Consider the following 26188-nt stretch of genomic DNA (forward strand, 5'->3'; position numbering starts at 1 on the left):
TCTTACCCAATCAATATCTTCCGAACATAGTGTTCTTAGACAAGGAATCGTATGGAAAGCTTTTAGTGAAGAAGAGCGATTCAGATTTAGTTTGGCATTAGTTTTTGGATCACTTTCCCATCCCAATATAAAAGGCTGGTCCTCATTTAGGTCAAAATCAAGGTGATCATCTTTTTGTATAATACTATACCACTTGTCGCTGCGGCTACAGCTGGGGCAACTATTCCCATAGAGATCTCAGTAGCCTTTTCTTTTGGTATCTCAACATTCATCGGTGGTGGACTTGCACCATTAATAGCAGGCAGATCATTCACAACACGCAAAGTCTCCTTGGATCGTAACGGATCCCTGCCCAAAACCCCCATCTTCCATGGCTCATCAGAGGTCACTTTATCAGCTACCCCCCCACCTCTTGACTCCAGCTTGCTAACCATCAGTTCATTTTCTTTTATTTTTTCTTTATTAAATGTAGTTTGCCTGTGAGTCATGGGATAGAACTGGGAGAGAGACATCTGCAGCCCCCCAATCATGGTGCCTGAAGAAGCAGGGCTTGTAGGTGTTGTAGTTTTACATTCCTTCTTTCCCCTATTTCTTTTTTCAATGAAGTTCGCACTCCCATTCTTATTCATCCCTACCTTATTCATTGTATTTTGGTCTTGTTTTTTTTGAGGTGGGTTGAGGTCCAGTAATACCCTGGTAATCATCCAGCTCGGATAGGTCAATAACCACTTTGTTCTCAATAGTGGCAGTCATTACTTTTGATTGGGCCATTAACACTGCCCTAGCCTGTTTCTAAGCCAAGGCATTTGCTTTAGCCCTCCTTTTCAGTGCCCTCCCAGCGAGCCATTTTTCTTTACGGGTTAGAACTACTTTAGTTTGAGATAACGGCTCACATTCAGGTTGATTCGATAGTTTAGATTGCCCCACGACCATACATTCCTCAGAGAGATCAATCAGGTCAGTCAATGGGGAGGGACTATCTGGACCTTCTGACTTACCACTAGACTCCTCCAAAGGGGTAGGGACCAGAGAAAACGGTTTTGCTGGGCATGTATCTATTTTTAGTTTATCCAAGTGGCGTTCAATTTTTTGAACAGAGGTCAGCACTTTAAGTAATTCATAAATATTTTCATCAGTCCGTGTGTGGACCGTTTTGTGAACTATAGGGGTCATTGCGCTCGCAAAAGATCGCTTTTTCAGCGTAGGCAACCAAAGATACCATCAAATTGGATGGCACAATCGATCATAACCTTCCTTTTGGTTTGCCTTTCAGAAAGGGTGGCCACAGCATCACATGCAAACAAAAGGCCTTTGATTCGATTGGTTTTGTTTGTAAGTTCCCCAATCGCTGCCCTCATAATTCCGATCTCATAATGAGAGCGCTCATGGCCCTTGTCTAACAGGTCCAGTGCCAGTACAGGGAAATCAGGACTTAATGATGGAACATCAAGAGTGATGCTCTCCGATCGTGCTTCATTGCTAGAAGCTTCCTTATCTGTCATTCAGGCTAGACTGAAACTCTTGGATGTCTATAATCATTCTATCATTAAGTGCAGTTTCAGTGCTTTTTACATTTGGAGAGCTCACCATGGGTTTGCTAAGGAAATCATTTGTATCAATGTCAGTTTCCCATACCAATTCACGGTCTATGACACCAAAATTAGGTTTACATGCTGTTTATCTTTTTTAGAGCATGATTACTCATCACGAATAAGTCTTCTCGCCCAACCATTCTCTGATTTACTGGTGCAGATGGGCCAAGAGAGAGTCGAACACGCTTACCCAATTCAGCTTCGATTGTGGGGCCCATCATTGAGCAATCGATAGTGTCATCTTTATGTGATATGTTAGTAATACTATACATACCGTTATCATTAGAGTGCAGTGAATCTATTTGCGGGGTACCAGTTTGATTACTATTATTCAAGTCTTTCAGCTTGAATTTCATGGTTGGTGGAACAGCATCAATATCACTCTTAGCACCATGAATCATGGCGGTCACATTGAATTTAGAAGTAATACCCATTTCTTCTAAGATCATTGGTTTCAGATCTAATGGTGGGCTTGTTGCAGTTCTACCCATTACCTCACCCACGTCTGTTAGCATAGCAACTGGTAAAACTGAAGAACCTCAATAGGTGGTGATAAATCCTCACTATCAGGATTGGGATGCAGTGTGGTTTGTGGATCTTTAAGTTTCCTTCCACTACGTAGCCCATTCACCATTCTGAGGCAAACGTGAGTGTAATAACACGTTCACTCCAGAAAGTAAAAGGGAAACTAGAAAGAAAAAATGATCACAAATCGGCAGCCTAACGCAGTTCACCATTAACCACTAGTGCAGAATAGCAGTCAGCCCAAAATAACAGAATTCCAACAGCAAACATGTTATTAGTCATTGGCCCCACATTGCTGTAACATAGTAGCGATATTACTCGACAGACTAAAATCAGAAGCCCCTTGCCCCCGCCGCACCGCCGAACAGCCCAACAGCAGACACTTCCGGTGCGCGTACCCGGATAAGGTATAGTGTCTAGTGTCCAATCACGGCAGGGGCGGGCAGGGTAATCGGGCACAAGAGGATTGTGGCTGTAAAAGAGAAACAACGCTTCAGTATAATGCAGGTAAGATTAACCACCTTACAAGACATAGCGTAGCATCAAGCATTAAACAAAATATGACAACCAGTATAAGTGGCAATGATGCAGCAGTCAGTATTTACTTGTGGAAGTTCACCCAACAGGGTATCGGGGCGCGGTTTGCCGCAACCTTTACTTCTCCTTGCCGACGGCGTCGGGTGTAGAGCAGCAGCACAGTCGGTACAGCCCAACAGCAGACACTTTCAGACACACTTTGTACTTAAGAATTTTAAAGAAGGGAAAAGTGAATAAAAATTATAGGCAATACTTTTTCAAGGCAAGGAGACTCGAGGACTTTTTCAAAGTTACAGATTAAAGTCAATAGGCCTGCGCCAGTGTCAATGGAGCAGATGCTCAGTTGCCGAGGATCACACGTTGAACAGTTCGAGATTCGAGATGCCAAGAGTTCGTAAAGATTGTCAAATGGAAGGAAAAGTTATAAGAGGGAGGGAAGAAAGAACAAATATTTGTGGAGGAAAAGGGTTCAACCCGATTCCGGCTGGACAGACGGAGAGAATGACCAAGTGTGCACAGTACCTTATTCCGTTGGAGAAAAGATGGTGCCACGGCAGTTGTTCCTACAGACTGGCGGTTCCTGCGGCTTCAGTCGTGGGGACAAGGTGGACGTCTGGAGCGATCTGCACTACCCAGGGATGAGGCCAGCATCAGCGAAAAAGACAACAATGAATAAAAGTTGCGGTCCTTTAAATCAGGAGAGGGCTCTTCTGATGGCTATCCGGACCGCTACAGCACAGCAGTGATTTCGACCCAGGAGAGGATTCTCTTACTGAAGAAAAGAGGAGCTGGTTGATCCCTCCAGGCTCAAGGGAAGAAGACTCCGGACTGGATCTTCTCTTAGTCGTTGAAGGGGTAGATGGCTCAGGCCTGCAGAAGGGCTTCACCGGGACTCAGGGTTGCAACAGCCGTCTCCTTCTCCGCTTCTCTTCGGTTCCTTGTAGTTCCAGAGGCGACTCTGCCTTCTAGCTCAAGAGTCCTACCTTTTATGCCAAAATCCCCCATTCACACAGCCTGACTGTCAATCATTCAGCAGTGGGGTTGTCCAGCCCGGAAAACCACCTCAACCAATCAACACAAAATGTGACTTCGGTCTCCGAGGAGACACTGTGCAGGGGGTGACTACACCCCACCCTCACATTCAGCCCACCTAGACACCCAGACGCCAAAAGTGGGCTTCTGGTCAGAAGCCCGCCAAAGGTCGGCGAACAAAGGAGGCAAACCTGGTTTGCCGTGCAAAGAAAGACCCAAGAAGGATGTTAACAAAAATAAATGGCGATTAAATCCAACCGGAGCCGACAAAAAAAGTATTTGGGCTAGTGGGTGTAAAGTTTGAGGCTACTAAAATAGCCTGAAACAATACCACCTTATGTAATATAATCGCGGTAGGAAAATTAGGGTAGATACCACTGCCACCAGCCAAGTCTTAATGTTAAGGGAGCAAAACAATGCTCCAGGAGGTACAGATAAAAAGGGCTAAGAATTAACCCTTTCCAGTACCCCATGTAAGATGGGGTGTACTGGATCTGTGGTTAAATGACTATGTAAAGTTAATGGCAACTTTACCCTTTTCTGGGGGACAGTAGTCATCCCCAGAAATGGAGTCGATGGGAAGTCTAAAAGACAACCCTGTGTCACTGCACTGAAGGTGCTGTGTAACACACAAGAGTGGGGCTACTGAAGTGGTGTACTCCAGAGTCCACAATCACAAAAACAGATGAAATACACATGGCAAAACACAGGTAAGAGTGGGGGAAAAGCTCACACTCCGAACCAAGTGGAAAAAATAAACTCCAGAAATCCAGCAAAGCTGCTGAGGGACTCACTAGGTAAGGGAAATTAGCCATAGAATGAGAATTCTCCTTAACACACCCGAACTCCAATGTTCACGGGGTTCCAACACCGGCCTGCACCTCTCCTTGGGGCCGCACCCCGCTCCAAAGATCAGGCAGGATTCTGCAACAACGGCTCCTGCCCAGCCACTGGGATGTACATATTTTTGCGGCTGGTCGCTGTAGGTGGGCACATCCTTTCTGGAGTGGTCGCCTGGATACCTCTGCAGGTACGGGGGTGCAGGGATCTCGTTGGGGTCATCAATTGAAGGCATGCTTCTGCACGCTCACGCCAGAAAATATACAACCCGCTAGGTAAAAAAGGGCAAGAGATTTCTTGGAAGGGTAACCAGTTTTAATCATACAAAAAGTATCGGTGCAAGCAAATAACTTTGCTGCTCGAGAACGTTCTGCCGAAAAAATTAGTACAAGCAGAAGGTTATAAGGCAGCACATAGTCATTACTGCATCATACATAAAGTAGACACCTGTGTGTCTGGTTGGCGAGACCCTTTACATGGGCCTGCTCCATAGGGGATGCCAAACTGCTATTGGTTCCAGTCTCACCCATCTGTCTTCTCTCACATGGGGTCAGCTGGGCTCATCTCTCCAGGGACTGAAGATCAGGCGCTTCACATGTTGCTATTCCAGAGTTACTATTCCGAGATACTACTACATCATTATGGCATATACCTGGGAAACTTGGGGACTGGCACAGGGGGAGAGCACAATCATGCTGACCCACACATTATTTGCTTGGTTCTTATCGCGCACTCCGCACCCAAGGCTTCCACCCTTGTTTTGTACTATAATTTATTTCTCCCTGTACCTCGTAGTCCAAAGGGTGTATTTATGGGATAAGGTGAAATGGTAGTTTTCGTTTAGATCTTTTATGACGATTGGTTGTATGGGTGGTGGTCTGAGGTCACCCACTATTGTCTAATTCAGATGGTCTCAGGGTCAGTGGTGGGTGTCATTACTCCTGTGGACTGGGTGGGGGTTGGAGATCTGCTGTTGGCCGGGCTATGATGAATGTATGCTGCGAGGAACCTGGTGCTGTCTCATTGCCTTGCAGGGCGCATACCTCTTTGGGATAACAAGTAATAGCAACAGTTAAGGAACCAAGGGAAGAGGTTGTTCTGCTTGCCCCCTGCTTGATGGGTGCCCCTTAACAGGAGGTTTCTGACTTGCCTATTTCCAATCCTGGTCAAACTCCCGCCAAACAATCCCTTGGCCCTAACGCCAAACAGCTGACCTTTTGGAGCCTGCACACCAGAAAGGCACAAATGCCCAGCATTAACAATATATGTACTAAATCTTTAATTTTGGACCAAAGGAACTTTGTGATAACTAATGTTGAGAAGACGGAAGGTAAAGAATCCAGAGACTCACTGCGAAATAAGATACTTGCTTGGTTACGTCAAAGAACTGGACCTGGAGTAGTTAGAACATCAGACCTGAAGATTGTACGCAGGATTGACCTCAGCGACTGGTGCTCGCAGCAATCCAGTGACTGTGTCCTAGTGGGCTGCGGGTTTAGCACCTTACCCACCTATCTTAGATCATATAAATATCTCCCTAGGGGCCACTCAAACTGTAAATTGATACTCTAGGCTCCCCGCCTCGATTAGGCTTTGCTTTTTTTATGATCATATGGTCTTTATATGTCCATAATATATGTCCAAGGATGTACTCTTCCATGTTTTTTCCACTAGTGATTTGCTGTTTCTTCTGGCTTATGGCCCCCCCCCCCCCCTTTTTCTGTTATATCTTCTGTTGTATGTCTGTATGCGCACTCACGCCTTCGGGTCCATTGTGTGCTATATAAATGTAATAAAATAAAGTATGGGAATTAGCAGCATTAGTTCACTGTTTCCTCTATGTTTGGGCCTGTCCAGGTTTCTCTGCTGGGCCTACGTTTACTGTGCATCCATGCAGGACTGAACGTGTCTACCATAACTGCAAAATGGCATCTCTTTATATGCGGGCACTAAGTCTATGCATCTATGGTTCATGCAATATTGGGTTTGTGCCGAGTATCTTAGCACAGCCCTCTACTCTGTGGTACATTGCATGTCTATCTATGGGACCCGCCTCACTCTTAGGCGCCTAGGGGGATGGAAAAGGCTAATTTCCTTCCCAACAGGGTGTGTCTAGGAACGTCATCGAGAAGATGGCTCCCAAAGGGCCTCTGGCGAGGTGAAGGGGGAAATGTGTGTGGTGGTCCATCCCTGCCTGATAAGAACTGAGGCACTAGAATGCAATTTGCGGGAAGCTGGGCTGCACACTGATTGTTTTTGAGCCCCGATGGTTCTGAAAACTGATGATTGGAGTGGATGTCAGCCGGGCCGTAACCCATGCATGGTGACGGCTCCTATGATCTATGGCAGCGGACCGCCTTTTGGCCCCATTTGTGTGGGCTGGGCCCGCTTCGGAAGATTGCTGAGAACTACTGAACCTGACAGGGAATGGAGACCTGCAGGGGCAGCATGTCCCCTCAGAGCGCCAGGTCGGGGGCACTGAGTGGGGGCTGCGGGCCTGCTGGTGAGGCACCAGGTGAAGAGTGCCACTGGAGCCGAGAAGCGAGGAAAAAAGCTGCAGGTGTTTAGTCTGCTTCAAGTGGTGCAGCTGCTCTCTGCACCATTGTGCCTGACTTGGGAGAGCAGCTTGACCGGCCGGGTGCGGGCCGCAGTTGAAAGGTGGTAGTCCTCTCTAATCTACACGCTGCATCCTGGTGAGCCATTATCAAGACTAGCAATGCAAACTCCACTGCTCAGACTGCAAGCTTTCACTACTCTTCTGCTGCACCATACTAATGAGCCCATAAATTCAGTTAAGTGAAACAGTGACCCACTAGCCGGAGCCCGGTGGTAATTCTGCTGCTCTCTGGGTTGCCTTCTCAGTGATTGGACAGGTGGGTGCATGGTGGCCCTACTCTTGCTACAGTAAAAGGAGATACTGACTGTAATGGAGGAGCTGGCAGCCTGCTAACACCTGGAGGGAGTTTGAGGGGGGGGCTTACAGGAGCTGGCCCTCTATTTGTATTTGACTACCACTGGACCTGTGTTCAATCCATCCTGGTGGGGGCCCCATTACGCCGACATGACATAGCTCACACTGCTGCTAGCCGCAGGGGATTTACGCAGTGCTTCTGCAAACGGTGACCCAGAAAGGACTCTGTCCAGCGGAGTTGGAACCAGTGAGTTACAATTTTGGCCAGTTCCCCGGGGTACAGGTGCATACCGACCCCGGGAGCGCTTGTTACATCGATTACTGTGGAGCGCATCATTGGGAAAGGGGCTCCCAGCAGAGGGTTCCATTTGTCCCATGATTGTCGGGGCAAAGGCACCTAAAGGGTGACATTTCTTTGATGTTGCAGCCACTAGACAAAGGAAAGCTCAGTGAGATGACTACAGCCCATGTGCATGAGCTGGACTCAATACTAGCTTTGCTCATGCAGATGCACACCAAGACGGATCTGCAGGAGTTACTGGTTGAAATTCAGAGGGAAATTCATAAGAGCACAGAGGAGCTGTCCCATAAAATCCTGGCATTGGATAAACTGGTCTCTGAGGCGGAACGTCGATTCTCTAAGGTGGAAGATACCCTTTGTGAGCAATCATATGAGCTGGGGGAATGTTCCAACGGTTGGAGGCACAGGAGGCCCGGTGTGACGGCCTCGAAGACAAGTGGGAAGATGGAGAGAATAGCTTGCGCAGTAATAGTAGCCATATTCGGGATGAGGACCTCTGAGTTTGTGCAGACCTCTTCTGCTTTATACTGGAGCTGCCGGCAGATGCTGAGATTGATTCGGACTGGACACATCGGACGTGGAGTGAATCCGCTTCCCCACAGAACAGGCCACCTGACGTACTCTCTCGGGTGCATTCTTTCGAAGTAAAGGAGCGCATAATGACTAAGGCCAGGACCCTATCGACCATCATTTTCTGCAATGCCACTCTCTCCCTTTATCAAGATTTGGCCTCCACCACGCTGCCAAAGCAAAGAACACTCTGACCATTGACTGAATGGTTGCACAGGGGAGAGGTGAATTGCAACTGGAGATTCCCTACTGCGCTCCACTTCTCACTCCAGGGAAAACGGTGAACTGTGCAAACACTGAAGGAGGCAGTGGGGGAGTTCTGGGACTGCACAGGAGGGAACAGAGAAGTGGATGAAGGTGTGAAGAGGGAGGCAGGTGAAAGGTCCAAGTAAAAAGACCTGACGGGGACTGTCATTGGTTAATTGGGGACCTGACGGGTGGGCCCTGTTTGGTGAGCTTCTCCTTTATTCGTGGCCTGGTGATTACATGAAATGTTGGTACTAGGCTAGGTGAATCTGGGGAATTGAAGTTGGAGCACATTTATAGGTGTTGGATTACCTTCCAAGTTGGCGTCCTTCTTGATTTAATTGGGGGGGGGGGGGAGGATTGGGTGAAATGGTTCAAGATTTCAAATATTTACTGTGGATCTAGCAAGGGAAGGTTTTGCATGGGGGGGTTGATCTTGATGGGGGAGGAAATTTCATTCTCCAAGGTTGTCTCTACAGGACCCCAGGGAAGATGTATATGCGTCGAGGGGTGCTTATGGGGACACACACTCACACTGGTATCTCATGGGTGCGGGGGTGACTTTCACCTGGTACCCAATCCCCTGATGGACAAAACCCTGCCTACTACTAGGCTGGATTTCAAATATGCTGTAGCGCTTGTATAGTTTATTAGGGAACAGGGATTAGTGGACACTCGGAGGCTGTTTCATGATGAAAGGAAAGACTTCTCATTTTATTCACATGATTATGGGTGCTTTTTGATTTTGGATCTCCTGCTGATTACTGGTGGCATATATCCCTGTGTTAGTGAGCTGGAAATAGGGCTGCAGACACGATCTGACCATGCACCAATGATGCTTGCCTTGTCTATAGTGGGCTGAGCGGAGAGAGCTAGATGCCCTTGAAAGCTCTATGAGCCAATATTATGGGATCCGGTTCTTTGTCTCCAGATTGGGGACGTGATAACTAAATACTTTCGGGAAAATACAACTCATGTCCCTATAAGGCAATTGTTTAGGATGCCATGAAGGCTGGTCTTCAGGGGGAATTAATTAATAAACCTGTGGCGTACACTAGAGTGCGGCAGAGAATCTGATTGGGCCTGGATGGAGAAATGCGGAGCAGGATCATAAGAGGGGTGGGATCACGGGCAACCGGACGGACATTGAAAATAGCTTGCAAAAAGCTTGAACATTTAGCGGACAGGACAGCGCAAGCAATGTTGAAAACTAAGCGGTTTTACTATACAACGGGGAATAAAGACAACCACCTCATGGTAGCTAAACTAAAGGAATCCCAGACCTGCAGTGCAGTGCTGGCACCGCGCAACAATCAGACTGTAGTCAGAAGGGGGGTGGCGGACATCATGAGGATATTTGAAACTCACTGAGGGGAAGTATTTCAGGGAAAAGTGATCTTGATTGAAAGCCAAGCTACCTACTTGGAAAGGGTGTGCCTCCCAAAGTTGTCTCCCGAGGAGTGTGAACATTTGGAAGAGCCAATCTATGAAATAGAATGTGTTGTTAGGACTCTGAAGAGCAAAACCCCTGGGCATGATGGATTTACAGCTCCCTTCTACGAGAACTGTATCCCTGCCTTGGTTCCCCCTCTTGTAGATCTCTTTAACTCTTTCCTGGTATCAGGGAGGATGGCACCATCTATGAGAGGCTCCACGACTGTGATCCCTAAGCCAGGAAAAGAGCTGATGCTTTGTGATTCCTATCGGCCTATCAACCTGCCCAATATAGATTTGAAATTATTTGCCAAAACTCTGGCTCGCCTGCTGATGGAGGTTCACCCAGAATTGTAGATGGTGATTTAAACTGAATTTATTACTGGGAACAGTGCACACATAATATTAGGCGGGCATAGACGTAGGTGGGGCAGGTCTTGGGTATTGATATGGGTGTGATTGCCTTCGATGCCCACAAGGCTTTCGTTATAGCGGAATGGGGGTAACTCAGAGCCGAGTTGGAACAAGTTGCTTTGCCCCAAGATTCATTATATGGGTGATGGCCATTTATCAGGAGCAATCTGCATCCCTACGGGTCAATGGGTACTTATTCCCGTTGTCTCACCATAACAAGGGATACAAGGCAGGGTTGTCCGCTGTCTCCATTGATGTTTGCCTTAAGTATGGAGCCATTGGCATGCCACATCTGACGTAATGCAGCCATTAAGGGGATTGAAGTCAGATCGGGTTTGTCCTTTTTTTTCCTGTTAAATAAACCTTTGTGCCAACAAGCATGGCACCTTTTGTGTCATGCTTCTGCACCCTTACTTCTGTTACAGTGAAGCCCAAACAAGTCCTTGGCAATCCCGGGAGTACATCCACCTTCAGTAGTTGCAAGGTTGTACCGATGGATGTTTACTGCTTATTCGAAGTTGCTGAATTGAGCACAGCTGACATGGATCCAACTCCTGAGTTTTGAGATAAATGACTTCACGATGTAGCAGATTTGGTGATGGGAACCAACACTGCTGCTCTGCATATAGTCCTAATTTTAGGTTGATGAAAGCCAGCACGTTTTCAACTATTCTTATTTAAGAAGCTGAAAAGCATTTTGACTAAAAGCTGTGTTTTAATTAAGCAGTGTCCTTTCTCTAAATTCAGCAGCTGTTTTCTATTAATTCTCCTAACTGTCCAACAACAAAGTACCTATAAGTCTTGCAGCCAATTTTACTAAAGGCCTAGCGGCAGTATGGGGTCTCTGTAGTCGACCTGTGCCAAGTGGCTACATCAGCATCTTTCTACACGTTTCCCAAGCCTTACTCCGGGCATTCCTTATTGGGTAAGGATGCCTGCTTGTGCCCGTAATATAGCTTGGCGGGTTCAGCGATTGCTGCTGTGATCTATGCGTGATCTGCAGGTCGCAGGTTCGAATCCCGGCAGGGCCAACTCAGCCTTTCATCCTTCTGAGTTCGATAAATGAGTACCAACTTCGGTTGGTATTTCGATGATGTATGTAAATGTTTGATGTACAAGCACTTGTAAGTGCTATATATATATATATCAGTAAAAAAAACGTTAAAGGGACGTTATGTTTAAGTTGCACTAATAAAAAAAACCTATGAAATTCAGTAAAATAACGTAGTTAAAAGGACGTTATGGTTACAAGTAAAATCTAAAAAACCCTGAAATTTGCCAGTTATGGTAAGCTAAGCAACCATAACTCGCGCCACCACCGTGCCCTGCCAAGACTAACACCCAGGACATCAATGATGACATGACAAATATCATTGATGACATCACATGTCTAGCTTCTTTTTTGTTAACTGTCATATCTAGGCCAGGTGGTTTTATTTACTGACAGTCAGAAACTTACCTTTCAAAAGGTATTACATTTATAGATATTGCTATTCTCACATGTTCTCACCAATCAGTGAAAGCGTCACATGTCCGCAGACATTACGCTACGGATTAGCCAATCAATTTCTTGTCCGCGGAGCGATCAGGGAAGTGTGACCGCGGAGCGGACATAGATATCACTAATTTTTCGAGACATACTTTTTGGTCGTTTTAAAGGAAACTACTGGACGGATTGTCACCAAATTTACAAAAGCATGCTTTCGGGATCTAGCTCCTGCCCCTGCCGCAAATTTGGTGAGAAATCCGTCCAGCTGTTTGGCCTGTAGTCGTGCGCAAAGATTTTCCCCCATTCAGTCTATGGGAAAAAAGACGTTTTGGGACCCCCCCCCTATTACTTCTCCCCCCCTGGACCAAACTTTGCAAAGTTTAGTGTGGATTCGTCCAGGGGGAGCGAAGTTATAAGCCACCCAAAAAGTGCTCTTCCTATGGAAACAGCAACTTAACCATAACTACACAGCCATTACCGTTGGCTACCTTGGTCATGAGGTGCTCCAGGTTCCTGCAATGGGTGTGGTTTCTTGCTCTCCCTGCTCCTTCAGGTTCTGTAATGCTTTATAGAGCCTTTCTAAGATGAAGAATCTGTGTAAGGAAGTAATAAATTAGCCCAACAAATTACATACATTCAGTAATGTTCTTTCCAGTGGATTACCTGTTCCTCACAATAAGTCCGCATTGCCCTCCTAACCTACCCATAATACGGAATACTTGTAACATGCTGCAGGTCTGTGGTTGCTGAGCATCTGAGGGAGAGGAAAACGGGGCAATGGGAAGCAGCCGGCTCCATATATACCACCCATGATGTCAAATCCAAGGTCATGGGCTCCAGCGATGCTGAACGGCTGTACTCCCCATGGGGGTGGAAAGTTTCTAAAGCCATACTTGCGCTTCGGTGGTATTTCTGTGATGGTGTTTCTGTGGGAGAATGGACTAATCCATTAGAAAGAATATATGGGACTGTAAGTAATTGATTCTTTGCTGCCATCCTATTTCCTGCAGACACGCTCATAAGGACTGTTATTTTGTCCCATATATCTAGATACAATTGTCTTTTTTTGAAGATACAGAATTCCAAGATATCTTGGTTCTAAGCATTGGGTGTGGTAATACATTTATATGAACATGCATATATATATTTTCAGTTGTCTAATTTAATGGACGATCTGCAGCAGAAGACAAATGAGAGAGAACACATTTTGATGCAGAATAAAGATCTAGAGCAGAGACTGGCTTCTGAAATGCAACAGCTTGAAGAGAAATTGAAGGCAAGCGAGTCTGCATTGGAGATCGAAAAAGGGGAAAATGGTGCAGCAACATGCCAACTTCAGGAGCTACGAGAAAATGTTGCAGATCTAACTCGTGGAAAAAGTCAACTGGAGGAGATGAAGGAATCCCTGAAAACGGAAAGAGACCATCTGAATGATGATGTTCAGAAGAATCTGAAAAGAGTAAGCCCTTGATTCAAAGAAATCTGTCTTTGCCGTTAATTTTTTCCCCCACGCAAATCTTTGATTTAGGTGCTGCTGAATTTTTTTTATATTTTAATTTCCATTATTGCCAAAATATTGACATACAATTTCATAGTAATTATTTTTTCCATTTTTATTATGTCCTGTGATAATTTTTGCTCATTTATTAAGTTAACTAATAACATTTTGCTCTTTAATATTGATGTATGTAACTTTCTTTCAGTTGATAGAAACTGAAGATGAACTAAGGAAGACTAAGGAAGAACTTGAGCATCAAAAATGTGTAGTCCAAGAGTTAAGCAATCAAATCAAAGTGTATTCCTTAACTGTTGAGGAAAAATCTGTGGAGCAGCAAACTATATCAAACCTCGAAGAAAAGGTAACGTGAAATTACACTTGTTAATATTGTTTCCAGCTGATGGTCAAGATTCGAAATTAAATGGCTACACACATTTCAAAAACGGTATTTTGAAGACTATGTTGTGATGGCCATGGCCCCTGGTGCCGTAGGAATGTAATACTGTGTCCTATACAGTGCATCATCTTTCATTCTGGTGATTTGAGCAGACATTCATGCATGTGGTCCTCTTGGTTGGCCCAGGATGGCCAGTCCAAGGTTCTGTGCATGCTGTTATGCTGTTATGCTGTGATAATTTATTTCTCCGGAAGGCGGATAACTCTTTGGAGAAGTTAAGCTTCCAAGGCAATTGCCCAGTCTTTCTGGTCCATCCACTTAATTTTTTACCTAGACAGGCAGCAGGCTATTTTTGACCCTATACCTTCTTGTGTAAATGAAGATCGGGTCCTCAAACCAGGTGTGGTATCATCTGCAGCAACATACATTTTCGCCTTTGGTGGTGTGGGCTCCCGAATGCAGCAAGCATGCTGCTTTCTTAGTATCAGCCACACCAGGGGGTGGGGGGGGGAGAAGGCAAGCTCATGCCAGAAAAAATACAACCTGCTAGGGAACAAAGTCCAAGAGATTTCTTGCAAGGATAACTAGTTTTAATCATACGAAAAGTAAGGGTGCAAGCAAAGAAATATGCTGCTCGAGATCGATCTGCCGAAAATGTGTACAAACAGAAGGTTATAAGTAAGCACATTGTCATACTGCGTCATACATACAGTAGAAACGTGTGTGGCTGGTTAGTGAGACCCTATACACAGGCCTAGTCCGAAGGGGATGCCAGGCTGCTATTGGATCCAGTCTCGCTGTCTGTCTTCTCTCACGTGGGGTCAACTGGGCTCATCGCTCCAGGGACTGAAGGTCAGGCTCTTCACTTGTTGCTATTACAGAGTTACTATTGCAAGATAATACTACTACTACATTATGTCATGCACCTGAGAAACTTTGGGGACTGGCACAGGGGGAGGATCACGATCATGCTCACCCACACATTCTTTGCTCGTTTTGTATGGCACTCTCAGTACCCGAAGCTTCCACCCTCTTTTTGATCTATAATTTATTCCTCCCTGTACCTCACAGTCCAAAGGGTGTATTTATGGGATAAGGTGAAATGGTTGTGTTCGTTTAGATCTTTTATGACAATTTTTTTTATGGGTGGTCATCTGAGGTTACCCACTATTGCAGAATTCAGAGGGTCTTGGACTGGGTCAGGGGTAGGTGTAATTACTCCTGGTGAGCTAGGTGGGGGTTGGAGATCTGCATTTGACATGGCTGTAATAAATGAGTGTTGCAAGGGGCATGGTGCCATCTCATGGCCTTGCAGGGCACATTCTTTGTTGGGATAACCAGTAATAGCAACGGTTAAGGAACAAAGGGAAGTTTCTATGGGAATTAGTAGCACAAGTTCATCTGTCTTCAGCGTTTCCGCCTGTCTAGGTTTCTCCGCTGGGCCTATGATTACTTCTCAGCCATGGCGCCTCTTTAAATGCGCACTAAGTCTATGCATCTATGGTTCATACAATATTGTGTTTGTGCCGAGTTTCTTAGCACGGCTCTCTCCCTCCTGGTACATCGCACGTCTTTCTATGTGACTCGCCTAACTCTAAAGCACCTAAGGGGGTGGGAAAGGCTCATTTCCTTCCCAACATTCCCCCCTTTTCGTTACTTGTACAGTAACAAACTCCTCTGCGTACTTGGACTTGTTTTCCCTTCTCACTGCAACTTCATATGGGGGCGTTCCCTTTATTGGCATCCACGCCTACAGGCTTTCTCCCACTTGCGCATACTCTTCGGGAGTACATGTCATATCGATACACCCCCCATCTCCAGCTAAATCTACCCATACTTCCTTATAATTGTCTTGGTCTGTCTACTTCATCTCCTTAGGGTATGGGGACCGTGCAGGGAATGGGGTGGTTGGTTTGTATTTCTATCTCTTTTGTGCTATGAGGTACTTTTGAAACGCCAATTGAAACTATCATCATTGCGCTATTAGGCACTGCTTTGGCACAACATCAGAGACCCAATTGGCAGGTGCAAAAAAGGACCAGGATAAACACAATGACATCTACCAGCATCTTAGCCAGTGCTCCCAGCGAGGATTGGGCCCAGCTGAATGCCATTGTAGACCAGTCCTCCTCCTTGAATGCCAGCTTCTAGTTTGCTTTTGACCCCCAGGTCATGCACTGCAGCTATGACGTGTGACAGGGACCCATTTTCTGCATCTTCAGAAGGCACGAACGTGCAACATAAACTCTCATCTTTTTGCACGTGTCCTTCCACCGCCATCGACATATCCAAGACGTAGCGGTTCTGCATCGTCATCAGCCGCAATGTGCACAGCTCTACTTTTATGATGTTGAACCCCTGCTCAGTGTAATTTGCCAATTGGACCAATTCCCAGCAGAATATCATTGAGCAGGCCCCCTCTGCAGTGAGGCTGGGGCAGCTTCCATGTATGGAGAAAAAAGACTTGGAGCAAGCTCATTGGTTCTCCCTGTTGGCTGCAAAAAGGAACACACTATATTATATGGGGAGGGCACTCCAGAAATGGGGTGCGACGCTGGGGGTGTGGCCACAGGGATGGCCAAGGGGCTGAATACCTTGCAACAACTATACAAGGAGGGACACCCACTCGCATTTGCTGATTGCAATGTAACCTTTGCCTTACCTGAGACCAAACGTTTTCGATATACCCAGTTGAGGCACTGGGCCTTTCACCCTACTACGAAGCAGAGGGTCACTAGGCCACAGAATGCCCTAGAATTAACTATACTCTGGGGAATGTAGGGGGGGGGGGTGTCATCTTGGTGGAAGGTCTCACGTATTTACAAACTGCTCGATAGGGGGATCCAGTAACGCAACTGCCATCCATGTGCAGATGGGAAGAAGACTTGGGAAGGAAGATCAATGATGACGCTGGGTGCGACTATGGGAACGAATGTACAAATCCTCCAAATGTGTGACTGATATAGCAAAGTTTATAGGAGCACTCTAGGTGGTACCTAACACCGGAACGGTTACATCTTATTTCCCCTGATTACCTGGGTACATGTTGGCGTGGGTGCCCCGAGGTGGATTCTTTGCTCCATATGGTTTGGACATGTGGGAAAGTGGGACTCTTCAGGAAGGAAGTGCTAGCCAGAATCAAAGAAATTACTGGATTGACCCTCCCGATGGACCCCAAAGTGATATTGGTTGACACTCGAGGTGGCGTGTTACCAAAATCTGGACCTATGGCCACTCTGATTGGACATCTCATTTTGGCAGCCAAAGTGACCATCGGCAAGAACTGGAAATCTACGATTGGCCCAGTGATGCATATGTGGTGGGTGAAAGTGGGATATTTTAGTGGCAGACAAGATCCCTGCACTATGTGAGGGCAGATATGGGAAATATGTTGGCACATGGTGACCCTTCATTGAGTGTGTTGAAAACTTCCTGGCAGTCGTCACAACACCCACAATCATGAGCAATGTTCCCACTAAGCTGTGTGCATGTGCGCTTGCCCAGCTAGCTTCTGGGTGCTGGTCAGAAGATTGTTTGCAGCGGTCACAGAAAATTCTCACGTATTCTAAAAGATTTAATAAGGTACAAGCCACAACAATGATCTGATATTTGCTTGCTCTTAAAATAAACTAATCTTATATTCTGGTATAGCTCATTTACATTACCCTACTATGCAAGTGTGAAATTAAAAACGTAAAATCCCCAACAGAATACACAAACAGGTTAAAACCGAATATGAAAAAGTGTCTCCATAAACAGAATAATGTATCCAAGATATGCCTGGACACATTAACCAAATAATGTACCGTCCCCACCTATGACTCTGATACTTGACTCTACCATGCTTTTATTTTATGACTAACTTCTGCACCAGAACACATTTAGATATCAACCTTGACTCTTCCTCGCTTGCATTTACGAAAGGTTACCAGACTTGTACCTATATCCACTTTTTTAAATATTTGTTGTAATATGGATAAGTTTCAAGGGCCAGAATTTCTGTTGCTCATGGTGACTTACCAAAAGGTACTCTGCCTTTCCTCTCCTTCCCCCAGAAGCTCACTGTCTCCCAAGCTCTGGTTCTCTCTAGGTTGAACTATTGTAACATCCTCTTTCTAAATCTACCTGCCTCTACTCTCCGCCCTCTGCAACTAATCCAGAACAGGACCGCAAGACTTGTCCTTGGCCTCAAGCCCTGAGATCGTATCTCTCCAGCTCTGAAATTTCTCCATTGCTCCCAGTGGATGCAAGGATTAAATTCAAGCATTGTCCACAAGCCTTTTGCGGCCTGGGTCAAAAATACTTTCAGCTAACCCTCCGCAAATGCCTCCCCTCTCAAGCTCTTTGCTCCTCTACCTCTCACTCCCTCAGGATCAGTCGTTTTTCAAAGAAATGAGCTGGGGGTAGATCTTTGTCTTCGGCTTGGGCCTCCCTCTGGAACAGCCTCCCTGCCACTCTAAAACTAGAAGAGAACCATCTCTGGTTCCGGGAGCACCTCAAGACCTTCCTCTTTGCTTCTGCCTTCGCCCCCTCTCTCCCCTGTTGATCTGTTCTCTCTCGGCACTGTGCACCTGGCCACCCTCTGTCCTCCAGGCCCAGGTACCCGCTCACCCTGCCACCCTCCTGCACTGCCTCCGGGCCACCCCTTTTACTGGGGTCTGTATCTGTACCCATACAGCCCATTCCCCTTTTTTTCTTCCTGCACTTATCAGACCTACCCTGTCTGCTGTCTTAAACCCAGCACTTGCCACTTGCTGGCTGCACTACCACTGTTTGTTGCCTTTATTATTTATTTATTATTGATCTGTTTCTCCTTTGGTCCGCACTTTCCACTTCTCCCCCTTCCATGCACTTTTCTCCTCTCCCTCTCTCATGCACCTGTGCGTTCTCAATGGCACTGAGCCTAGTAAGATTGTTTGTTTTATTCTCCACTGTTCCCCTCCCCTCCTTTGCCTTGTCGCGCTCTGAAACACTTGTGTACGAGCGCGATAGAAATAAAATATCAATTCAATTCAAAAGCGTCACCCACACTATGTATCCCAACTATCAGCCAAATATTGGATATTGACTTTAAGCTATCTACTTGGATGTGTAGCCTCATCCGAGGCTTCCTCTTCTTTGTACATATGTCACACAAGTGCTTTGCAGCAGTCCCCTTGCAAGTTAATACATTATGAAACTCCAATATTAATTTGCTGTCTACGGATTTTGAGTAGACAAATGTCATCTAAGCATCTCCTACTTTAGTATTGCTAACATTACCCTTTTAAGTGGAGAGCAACATTGCAATATCATTTACTTGGCCTGCAAGGGATAATGCTGCATCCTTTACGAGACTTCAGAGTTCCATTGGGTAAAAACCTTAACAAATTATATGGTAACTTGTTGCTATACAAAAACGGCTACACTGAGCACTTGTATAAGGTATTTAAGGGGTATGTTGCAAGAAATCTTGTATGCACTGCAAAATAATTGTGTACATGCAGATTCATGACATTGGGCCTCATTACATGTTGGCTGTTGCAGAATTAATGTGACGGTATTAACATATACCGGCACGTTTCCACACCAGCCAACTACAAATTTTCCGGTTAGGTGCTTGAATTGCCTCCAGCTAAGAGAGCTAGAGGTAATCCTGGCACCTTATTGGCAAAAACTGGTGCCGGTAATACCAGCAAAATCCTCCAGCACTTGTAATCTGCCAGTAATACTGCTGACTGAGTGCCAGTATCAGTATTTCTGTTTGCCGGTATCCTAGCAGATTTCCCGCCAGGATACGGGCAAACTTGTAATGAGCCTCATTGTCTTAAACTGCACATATCATAATGCGACATTAAATATGTTTTGCTTGCAAAGTATTGTTGGTATGCAAATATCCCAGTGAGTGTTTACTGCTACAATGCCTCACTTTTTACAGTGCTCTGTCAATTAGCATTAGAGGCTAGGGCCGGAGCTGGGAACGTGGGGGTACAGGTGGGAGGGCACAGGAGAACACTCCTTGGTGATGGACAAATCAGCAAGGTTCAAAAACCAAGTCAGATGTTTCGGCAGTACAGTACAGGGAAGGAAATCTTTTTGTTTGCTAAGGGGTAGGAAACGGCCTTCTTTTTTCCATCTATGCCCTGCTGCTGAGGCTTTTTCTATATAATGACGTGTTCTTCGTTTATTGGATCAAGCATACCCTTGCAACTTATTTAAAGTGATACAAATGAATTACAGAAAAGGGGTCTGTGGTTAAAGAAGGCACTAATCTGTTGTACCACTAAACATTAATGCTATTAACTTAAAAGGCATATATATGTGATTTTCTTCCAGAGCTTCAAAATAAACCTCAATAAGGCTCTTGTTGAATTACGTCTAGGCTGTATTGAGGAAGGGAAGGCATAACTATAGCCTGTGTTATGATCCCTGTCATTTCACTTACTATGTCAGGGTTGGAAGAAGGGTTCTCATTAAGATTTTGCTCCCTACTTAGATTCAAATGATATTTCAAGGAGTAAAAAGGTAATTCGCTTTGGCAATGGGGATATTTTATGCTTGTTAAAATATGTTCTTGCCTCTTAGAATTCCTGTTAGAATCTGGTATTAGGATATGCCTTCCCTTGTTAGGACCTGTTCTTCCCTCCTACTTCCTGATGTGTCCCTGTCCCCCATGGTGTCTGTATGTGGGAGGTCATCAGTGGAATGCTGTATGCATGCTGGAAAGTTTGGGTATGGTTGAGATTCTGAGTGTTCCACCTGAGGTGGTTACCATGATTTAGCCTGGGTGGTGGGCATCAATCTTATTATAGTTCTTTCGTATGCCACTGCTAAGCTGGTAATTAACTTGAACAAATATCAGTGCAGCTTTGTGGATAGAACCTGGGGTTAGGCTCCCATGTGTTCATTGTTTCCCATATTTGTTGGGTACATTTTCCTGTTTTTGGGGAGTATAAATGGATGCTGTATTTGTCTCTTAGCTTTAAGGATTGTTATGAGTAAGTGTTGTCACAACTCACAGGACAACATGATGTGGATAGTAAGCAGAGGCCCAGGAATTTTGACCATCATATTCTGAGGCACAGTTATTATGGTGCAATAATCATTACACATCCTTAAACAATTCATGTTCCCCTGGTCCTTGAATTACTTTGTTAAAGTGGCACATGAATTCCTTCCTATTGGTATATTTTCTGACGCATTACTTTTAGTTGCCATTATTCCATCTACAAATATTGTATTCTGCCTGTTTTGTCTGACAGCCATATCAATTATAAGTGATATTTGTTTTTTGTACTACATATGAGTGTTTTTCCAGTGGCATAAAACACACATTTTACTCTGCACAGGAGTACTTTTGATGGGTACTGTGGCAGATCTGGGAGTCTTGGACTAGTAGATGAATTGTCTTTATAATACCATATAAAATATTGTTTTAGCCTACATGTTTGGAAAAAGTTTAGCAAGATCCAACTTTTAGATAGATTTATGAAGCATTGTAGTGGATGGGAAGCGGACATTCCTTTGCAACCCCTATTCAGAGCGTTAGGCAGAATCCTGTGCAGTCCTTGGGGAACACTGCCAGAAGATTAAGACTACAGGAGTAAGCAGTAAACCCAATTGCTAGCAGTCCGCACCACCCAGATTTACCTGGTAGCTGTGGCTGAGCAGTCAGACTTTTCTCCAGATGAGTAGGGCAGTATACAGAGGATACACAATAGGGCTAAAAAAAAAACACATTAGAGCAAGCAAACACTGACCAGAGCTTGGTATCAAAAGTATATAATTATTTATTTAAAACACACTTTAGGAACTACACTAAGCACTCTAAATCAAAGCAAGTTCAAACACAGTCCGAAAAAGTATACACATCTCCCTTAATAATTATTAGACAAGTCTAGGTCAGAACACCACTATTTGTAAAAACAGATGTGAGCGCATAATTTATATGGCACTCCAATAATTAGGTTAAAGGGAGAGAGAAAGACAGGTCATGAAAATAACAGTTCCCAACACTTTTCTAAGACCACAGCAAGATAGTGAAGGCAGAGTCTACTGTAGAGCCAAAGTTCATAGGCCAGGCCCACTTTAAATGGAGCAAGGCGAAATGTGTCCAAGATCACACAGTTTAAAAAGCACTCAAGTCTTTGCAGAAATGTTTAAAGGAGGTTGGTTTGATGCGAAAGATAAAGTTAGAAGGTCTGGGGCCAACCCGGTTGGAAAGCCAAGGATTTAAGGGTCACCTTTAGCAATCCGCAGAAAGGGAGGCCAGGCGGAACACAGTACCTTAAAGAAAGAGGAAGCTCCAGCGGTGGCAGTTGTTCCTGGCAGCGGGTGCAGTTCGTGGTTTCGACCAGGGGAAGAGAATATCTTGTCGAGGAGGAAACTTGGAGTCTTTGCACTGCCCAGGTAAGAGACCAACCGCAGAGTTGGTCGGTTAAAAGGTGCGTTCCTTTTATTCGCGGTCACAGTGGTGAAGCTTGGCTATCCGGCTGCCGGGGTGCTTGGCACGGGCGATTCGACCAGGGGACGTCCTGGAAGGCGAATGGCGAACTGGTTGTCCCCACCAGCTCAAAGGGAGAAGACTCTCACAGCAGAAGATCTTCTCTTGTCGTTGGGAAAGTGGTGAGGTCGTTGCAGCAGGGCTCCACCGGTGGTGTCGTTGCAGATGGCTCAGCTTCTCCCCTCTTCGGATTTCTTAGTTCCTGTGGCGACTTCTGAAGTTACAGTTTCAAAAGCCCTGCTTTTATGCAGATTCAACAGCCTAGCTGTCACTCATACATGCTAAGTGGTGAGCCAGGCGGCTCACCACTGTGCCAATTAGAACAGAGTGCGACGAGTTGCTAACGCAGCGCAGTCCAGGGTGCCAATTCCCCCACCCACACATCCTGTGGAACCCAGACAGAGTGGCACCAGTTTGAGGGCTTCTGTGGAGAACCCTGCCAAAAAGTGGAACAAAGGGCCCGACCTTGGTTGGAGTTACAGAGACGAACACAAACGCCATTTTGGAAAAGAGTTCTGGCGAAAAGACCCAACCAGTGATTTTATATTAAATAAATAAACCAGCGGTATCTTTAACATTGCACCAAAAAAGTGGTGCGTTTAAAATCAATGGGAAAATCCCATAGGAAATATTCCGGTGGAATATTTTGTATGGTAACCACTGCCACCAGCCAGAAACTCAACAAGGGGGGGACTGGACAGCATCCCTTTGGAAACAGACCCAGGGGCAATCTAATTAACCCCTTCCAGTACTTCCACAATATGATGGTTTGTACTGGTTCTGTTCACTATTTTGGACTAGTAAAGTCTATGGTGACTTTACATGCCCTGGGAGACAGTAGTCCGTCCCAGGGTACGGAGTCTGTTTGGGGGTCACTATGACACCCCTGTGTTACTGCACTGAGGGTGCTGTGTAACACATACACTAAAACAGATGATACCCTATGGAGTAAAAGACCCCATAGCCCATAAGCACACAATAAATCAAAGACATTCCTCAAATCATGCCTAAGAGTGGGATGAAAAGAGTCTCACTCTTAGCAGGAGAAAGAAATAAACCCCAAAAATCCAGCAAAGCTGCTGGGGGACTCACTAGGTTTGGGAAATTAGCCTTATAAGAGAATTCTCCCTAACACAGAGGCAGTAGCTCACTAACTATGCATGCTCACAAAGTAGCTTAGCTCATTAGTCAGTTGCGCCCATGGAAAATAATGTGTGCACGACAGACAACCCGTTCCACACATAGAAAAAAATATTTAGAGGGAACTTTGATCATGAGACAAGCCTCACGGTTATAGAAATGTTGTTGACGCAGGGGGATATGTGGACATTACGAACCAATATGGTCTCTACCGACAATGGAAGACTGCGGATGTGGGATAAATATGTTGCTAGCCATATTTTGCTGTCCTCTCCCTCTCAAAGCTTGTATCCCAGTAAGTTTCTTGGTTGCTTCCTACTTCTCCTTTTGGGGACAGGATGCAGGCTTTCTGCCAAGAATGTGAAAGGATAATTTCACCTCTTAATGGTAGGAGCTATGGACCTTCTATCCTCTGAGATTGGTTAAGGATGGTAGTCCTGGTTCTTCCCTGTCCTCAAAGGTGCAGGACTTAAACCAGATCAGGTTCTGATGTTATTGAGCACCTGCTTACACATTTATATTTTCATAGATGTTGTCCTCCCAACGGTTCCTCTTATATTTATTCTCCATGCGGGAGCAGATCTCAAAAACGTTTGACAGCAGGGGCTGCCACGTGGCTCTATCAAGGAGCCTCTGTGTTGTTGTAAAGTCTGCATGTGGCATTGGCACAAGTTGCCCACCCTGTGACCTCAGTTCCTTTTCAGTTTCAAAAAGGTTTGAAATTGGGACACAAAAATATCATTGACCAACCCTCATAGGGTTTGCCTGTGCTTCCTTGGTACTTATCACACTGTCGCCGATTGTAGGTCATGCTAAAACATGATACTGAAGGCTTTGCAGGAGAGGAAACCTGAATTGGGTCTTCTTAGTCAAAGAGTAGGAGGAGATGGAGGTACTTGATGTTGGACCCCTCGCATGACTGTCATGTTCCCCCTAGAAAAGTGCTTTGTCGGAAAAGTGGGAACAATTCAGACTTTAAAAGTTGGAGGTCTTTGAGAAAGCAGGTTCCCCCAACCCACTCTTCCTCCTCAGGAGGCAAAAAACTGAAAACCGTTGATCCCACTGCACCTGACAAAGCCGATCGGGTCTCTTGAGTCCTGTCCTTCCCATGCACCCAAGAGCATTGGGATGGTTAAGACCTAGACAATGCTTTGAGAACACTCAATGCCGTCAGCAACCCTGTCAGACGCTGCGCTCTTTCATGTCGTATCAGCGCTGACATCGAAGGGACAGTCGATGTTGACAGAGGAGCAAGCCTCCACTTTGAGCTTCCCTCCGAAATCCAGGAACGGTTTCATGGGTTTATTCAAATCATTTTTGACTGGGATGCCAGGACAGCCACCCTGCTGTGTGATTGACAGCCAGGCTGTATGAATGGTAGGAAAACTGCATAAAAAGCAGGTCTCTGGGACTGGAAAGGCAGAGTCGCCACTGGAACGAAAGAACCAACAAGGAGCTGATGGAAGAGGACCCCTACAACGCCTGAACCGCCCGGTGATGCCCATCTGCAGGTCTGAATCTTCAGAATCCGACGACAGAGAATATCCTCCGGGAAACTTGTTCCCTTGAGCTGGTGGGACCAACCTGTTAGCCCAAACTGCAAGTCAGGACCCCTCCTCTGGTCGAATTCGCTGTACAGAGGATAGCCAGGAAGGTCGGACCCTGCTTGAGTTTTAAGGAGCGCACCTTTTATTTGTTGCTTTGCTCTGCTGCTGGTTTCTTCCCTGCCTAGTGCAGGACCCTCCAGTCTTCCTACTTCTTGTCAGTCCGACAGTCGCCTCAGGAACCGCGAGCCTGCAGGAACTGCTAGGAACGTCCTATTCAGCTACAACTTCCTCTCCGTTTTAAGGTACTGTGCAAATCCGGTTGTGCGTTTTGTTCAACCACGCTGAAAGTGTTTGAAATCTTTCTCCAATCCGAGGGCTTGTCCTCTTTGAACTAACTTTTCTATCAACCAACCTCGTCTGGAATCCGTGCCATGAACTTTACCACGAATTACCCTGAACTGTGTGATCTTGAGCAAAAGACTTTTGACCCATTGACTTTGGCCCTAAGCCTTTTCTACCTGATTCTATCACTGTAGTTCCTCTTGTTCAGTTGCCCCGAGTACTTACCGGTTTGATTTAATTTCTATTAACTTTGTCTTTCCCTCCCTTATAAATTGCTGGAGTGCCATTTTGCTCCCACTTCATTTTGGTGGCTTAACTTGTCTGGAATATAAGGGACGTGGTGTGGTGTATTAAGAGTGTAATTTTTAGACTGCTTATAGTAGTGTAATGTTATACAACTGAAGAGTGAAATAAATGTATATTCTTTTACTTGAAAACCTTGAGTCAGTGTTTGCCTGAATCATAGTAATTGCTCTCCTTTGTGTAGCTATTAGATACTGCTCACTTACTCTTGAGATAAGTCTGGCTGCTCAGCCATCGCTACCACTTTAACTGTGTAGTACAGGCTTGTACCAAAGGTGAATTTGTACTGTCACTTGTAGACTTAATTTTGTGTGGTGTTCCCAAAGGGTACTGCATATAATTCTGCCTAACACTGCCCTTTGAGGGCATGGGCCTTTTTAATTTGTTGACTGATGACGAGTTGCCAAAGAAGAAAACCTCCACTCAAACCGCCAAGTCCTTGGCCATCTTGACAAAACCAGGTCAGAAATCCTTCCCTATGTCCCAGGGCAGGACCGAGTTCAAGCCCCGCACTTTTTCCAGCTTCAAGGGGTTCTGAGCCACGGCACACAGAGGCCTGACTGGTCGCCCAGTGACAACCGGAGGAAG

The 26188-nt window shown here is 45.6% G+C and overlaps 1 protein-coding gene across 5 annotated transcripts in view; it reads left to right on the top strand.

Moving 5' to 3' along the window:
• The window catches only part of CENPE (centromere protein E), a 2471681-nt gene that overhangs the window by 1628221 nt on the left and 817272 nt on the right, over positions 1–26188 (top strand). For all 5 annotated transcript variants that reach the window (XM_069630970.1, XM_069630968.1, XM_069630972.1 and 2 more), the window contains 2 exons: positions 13045–13350; positions 13595–13750. In XM_069630970.1, coding sequence (XP_069487071.1) covers positions 13045–13350; positions 13595–13750 — 462 coding nt within the window. The remainder of the gene's footprint in view (positions 1–13044; positions 13351–13594; positions 13751–26188) is intronic.

This window comes from Ambystoma mexicanum, chromosome 6q (assembly GCF_040938575.1).
Source record: "Ambystoma mexicanum isolate Mex_15411 chromosome 6q, UKY_AmexF1_1, whole genome shotgun sequence".
NCBI classification, from domain to species: domain Eukaryota; kingdom Metazoa; phylum Chordata; class Amphibia; order Caudata; family Ambystomatidae; genus Ambystoma; species Ambystoma mexicanum.